Consider the following 4,005-nt stretch of genomic DNA (forward strand, 5'->3'; position numbering starts at 1 on the left):
CTTAAAGATTATGTAGTTGGGAATCACTTCGACATATCCATGGTATTCGAGATATCTGTGTTCGAGATACCGAAGTTCAACTGTACATAATCTTTTAAAAAAAATTTCTATTTAAATTAACTCATTAAATTTAGAACACAATATGTCAATTTAAATTTGAAAATGAAGTATATATGAAGAGTAGGTAAATAATGACATTATCTGATTTCAGCATAAACATGATGCGACCCCGGTAAATCTTCCATCTCCTTCTTCAGTGTACAATGAAGAACTCATGAACAAGATACAGGAGAATGAAAGGCTTCATAAACAGGTCACCATAAATACTGTAGATTGGCAAATAATCAAGATGGCTTTAATTTCACTATGTTCGTGATTTATCATTTTTCCGCGAAATTAAACCCATCGTGAATGGTATTGTTAGTTTTTAGAAACGTTTAAATGCTTATACAAAATTAGAATTAATTTCTTGCAGTGTGAAATTAAAACAATTGCGATTGGTACTTTTTGAGAAATCGTGAAATTTTAACACTGTGGAATTAAAACGACTTACAGTATCACTCCAAAAATAAACAGGTCACCATAAATATCCCTCCAAAAATAAACAGGTTACTATGAATATCCCTAACAAAATAAACAGGACACCATGATATCCCATAAATATTGAGTATAGTGGAGTTTTTCAGTATTTTGTCTATGCAGAGGGCAGAGAGTAACCAGAAGTACCAGAGTCGATTGGAGGAGCTAGAGAAATTAGTCAAGGACTATGAGAAGAAATTCAGTCAGCACCAAGAAGTATTAGATAACACAGTACAGATGGACAAAGCCCAGATAGACAAATTACAGGAGGAAAAAGCCATGCTGGAGGTAATACATGGGGGAGGGGGGTGTCAAAGAAGGGTGGCTTATGTGGAAATGAAAAAAAAAATATTCTAATTAGAATTAAGGTAAAAGCAAGGTTAATGTTAATGTTAAATAAAGCATAATGGGTAGCTCAACTGTATACACATGTTAACAGTTGAGCTACCCATTATAGTTTACTGTTTGTACACTTAAAGATGTATATCTGATTTTTTTTTTATCTCAGACAATTTATCACCATCTATTATTTACAAATGTACAGTGTAAAATTTCTCAATTTACGAAAATTACACACTCTAGTTTTTATCTGTTCCAGAGAAAAAGAAATTGGAAGATTTAATTTAAAAAATTATTATTGTGGTTCCACAATAATGACTGCTGATAATGCACACATGTACACTAAATAGTTTTTCTTCAATCGTAAACCTGAGATTTCAGAAGTGCATATTAGGTGTTGTGGAAAGCTGATTAATTTGATGGAATCAGGGTACAAGAGCAGAAGAGCAGTGTTAAAAACAGTCTACTTAAATATTAATGAATAAACCAAATTTTTTTTTTACATGGTATGAGGTAAATAGGTGGTAAAACTAAAATTCTACTAGTAAACAAAAACAAGATTTTTACCTCATCACATGTTTGAAAGGTCTCATGTTCTTTTTCAATAGATGTTTATGCTGATTATTCACAAGTTTTTTTTTGCAAGCAGAGAATAATTTCTTTGATTACAACTTAGGCACGAGACATGTGATAAGTGGAAAGAATATTTTTAGTCATTTGAACATATGATAAACAGATCTAGTCGATAGTATCCATGTATTACAAAAAATACTTAGCACATGTGGACCATACATCTTTACACATGAAATGTTATGGCATTATGAGAGATATCCATTATGTCATTTTTGTGTATATGTATACTGTATACATTTTCGATCCTTTCGCCCTCGTCGCATTTGGGCGAATTTAAAATGGGGCGAATTCAAAGACGGCACTATCTCTTGAACAGAACTGTGTCTGGGCGAATTCAAAATGGGGCAAAATTGTTTGCAGGTGTGACGGGACGAAAATAAGATAGGGCGAAAAATAACCCTGTATACAGTATTCTGCCTAACTTTTTTATTGGTTCCTGCAGGTCAAGTGTCAGACAATGGAGAAGGAAATCAAAACCTGCAGGTCATGGACAGACATTGCGTAAGAATTCTAACCATCGAATATAGATGTGACATTTTAGTTCTAATAATTACAAATTAAGGGTACATGTTAGTCATACAGCAATATGATTTTTATAGGAACAAATCAAAGCATTGATATACTAAGAGTAATTGCCATTATTTAAAATCATAAAAGTCAATTACTCATATTCAACTGCAAAGATGTGTGTAAAAAAATCTTAAAAATTAAGAAAAACAAAGAACTGATAGTGTGAATTTATTATATTTTTAATTGTGTTTTCATATACCTGGAGAGAACCATGTGTACATGTATCATTGTATTTGTAGGGAGAACCAGTTGAAGACAGTACAGTTCCATTTACAAAGACAATTAGAGCAGGCCAACAAAATCATTGCAGACAAGCTGCCTTTCATTGACACAACTAGGATAGACTCTTGTTTTTCCTTAAAAATAAATCCACAGGGTTGTGCATAAGACATGGGGGTCAGGGAATTTCCCTGCCTTTAATGACATAATCTTCCAGTTATCCTGGCATTGCCCCTCTACTCCTACAAGGGGAGTAACCCAAGAAATCCTATTTTTAAATGTCCCCTTCTATATAATTCTTATGGACAACCCTAAATCCACATTATGGATACATTTAACAGCTTATGTTAAAATAAGTCATAGTGATTCATTTTTGTGCATGTTGCATGAATCTCGTAGAAAAATATTTTTTATGTATGTTGAGTTACTTTCTCTAAATTATTATTGTTTAATAGTTAAAAGTATATATTTTTGGACAAAAATTATGTTATTATCCAGAAAACAGAGATCTTAATTCTATTTAAAAATTCAATACTCGAGTATTTTTCTTCATATTATTTATTAAATATTAAATAATTCATTTACCGTATTTATTTTCAAAACACCCCTTTTTAAAATCCAGGGCTGTTTTCCTGATCATAGAATCTAGCCTAGCTGTTAAGTTAGACATGTTAGATATCTAGATTGTATTAAACAATAAAATGCTTTCCTCGGTTGTTAGTACAGTAATTAACATTGCAGCTGCTGCAGAAGAAATACATAACCCGCTAAACGGGTTATGTAAATTTTTTCTGCAATAGCTGCGACGTTAACTCTTGTATCAAAAGATTCTAGGAGCTATGTAGAGCTACTACGATCTTGAACAGTACAGCTCTGCAATCACCTACGAAACTATATCTACAACTTACCTTGCACATTTTACAGTTGGGCTTTGATGGACTAGTTTCACATGGGCAGTTTTTATAACACAGCTTGCAGAACTGAAAAGGATTTTTCTTTTTTTATCTTCTTAGCTTATATATTTATAATTTAAAGTTTAAAAGTTTGCATTCCTTTTAGACAGCGACTTCACCATTTCATATAACAACTGCAACAAAACTATTTCAATGACAATTTAAATTCCGTTTATACAGACTTAAATGCTTAAAATCACAAATTATTTCCTGGTTCCTCTGCATTTCACAAACTTTGTCCTACCTTGCAGTATTCAGTGTCCACAAACTGAACCTTTCGCATAATCTACTTTTTCTTGATCAACCTTCTCTTCCTCGTTGCTTGATTCTGCAGCCAAAGAAAGTGAAAACAGAGCTAGGAAACCCAACAAAACCAAGTAGCGTGTGTTAAGCTTCATTCTTCTTTAAATCAACTTTAATGTCTTTGCCTGTCACTATAGTCAATGTTGTGACGTGTACCTTGTGCTTCCTTTTCCGGGATTAGAAGAGGGGAAATTCGGAAGGCTAAGATTTTTAGATATTATCATTGGGTTTGGTTTTTTATTTCCTTTTTTTTTTTACCTTTCAGTACTTATGAATAATTAATTTAGGTAGAAAACACTACTGGGATTGTGAAAAATATGTGTTTTCAAAGTAGAGTTTTACGTTTTTTTTAAATACTTTTGTGAAGTCTTTTATGACTATTTACAGATATTAGCCCTTTCAATTCAAC

At 32.3% G+C, this 4,005-nt stretch overlaps 1 protein-coding gene across 1 annotated transcript; it reads left to right on the plus strand.

Moving 5' to 3' along the window:
- The first annotated feature begins 238 nt into the window (after positions 1 to 238).
- On the plus strand, positions 239 to 2,508 carry LOC133182449 (protein phosphatase 1 regulatory subunit 21-like). The gene is made up of 4 exons (XM_061317299.1): positions 239 to 313; positions 703 to 867; positions 1,994 to 2,052; positions 2,361 to 2,508. Exons 1-4 carry the CDS (start codon positions 275 to 277, stop codon positions 2,506 to 2,508), a joined length of 411 nt encoding a protein of 136 aa, XP_061173283.1. The 5' UTR covers positions 239 to 274.
- The last annotated feature ends 1,497 nt before the right edge of the window (positions 2,509 to 4,005 follow it).

This window comes from Saccostrea echinata, unplaced genomic scaffold (genome assembly GCF_033153115.1).
Source record: "Saccostrea echinata isolate AGI-Se365-2 ecotype Australia unplaced genomic scaffold, CSIRO_AGI_Sech_v1 ptg000009l, whole genome shotgun sequence".
NCBI classification, from domain to species: Eukaryota; Metazoa; Mollusca; class Bivalvia; order Ostreida; family Ostreidae; genus Saccostrea; species Saccostrea echinata.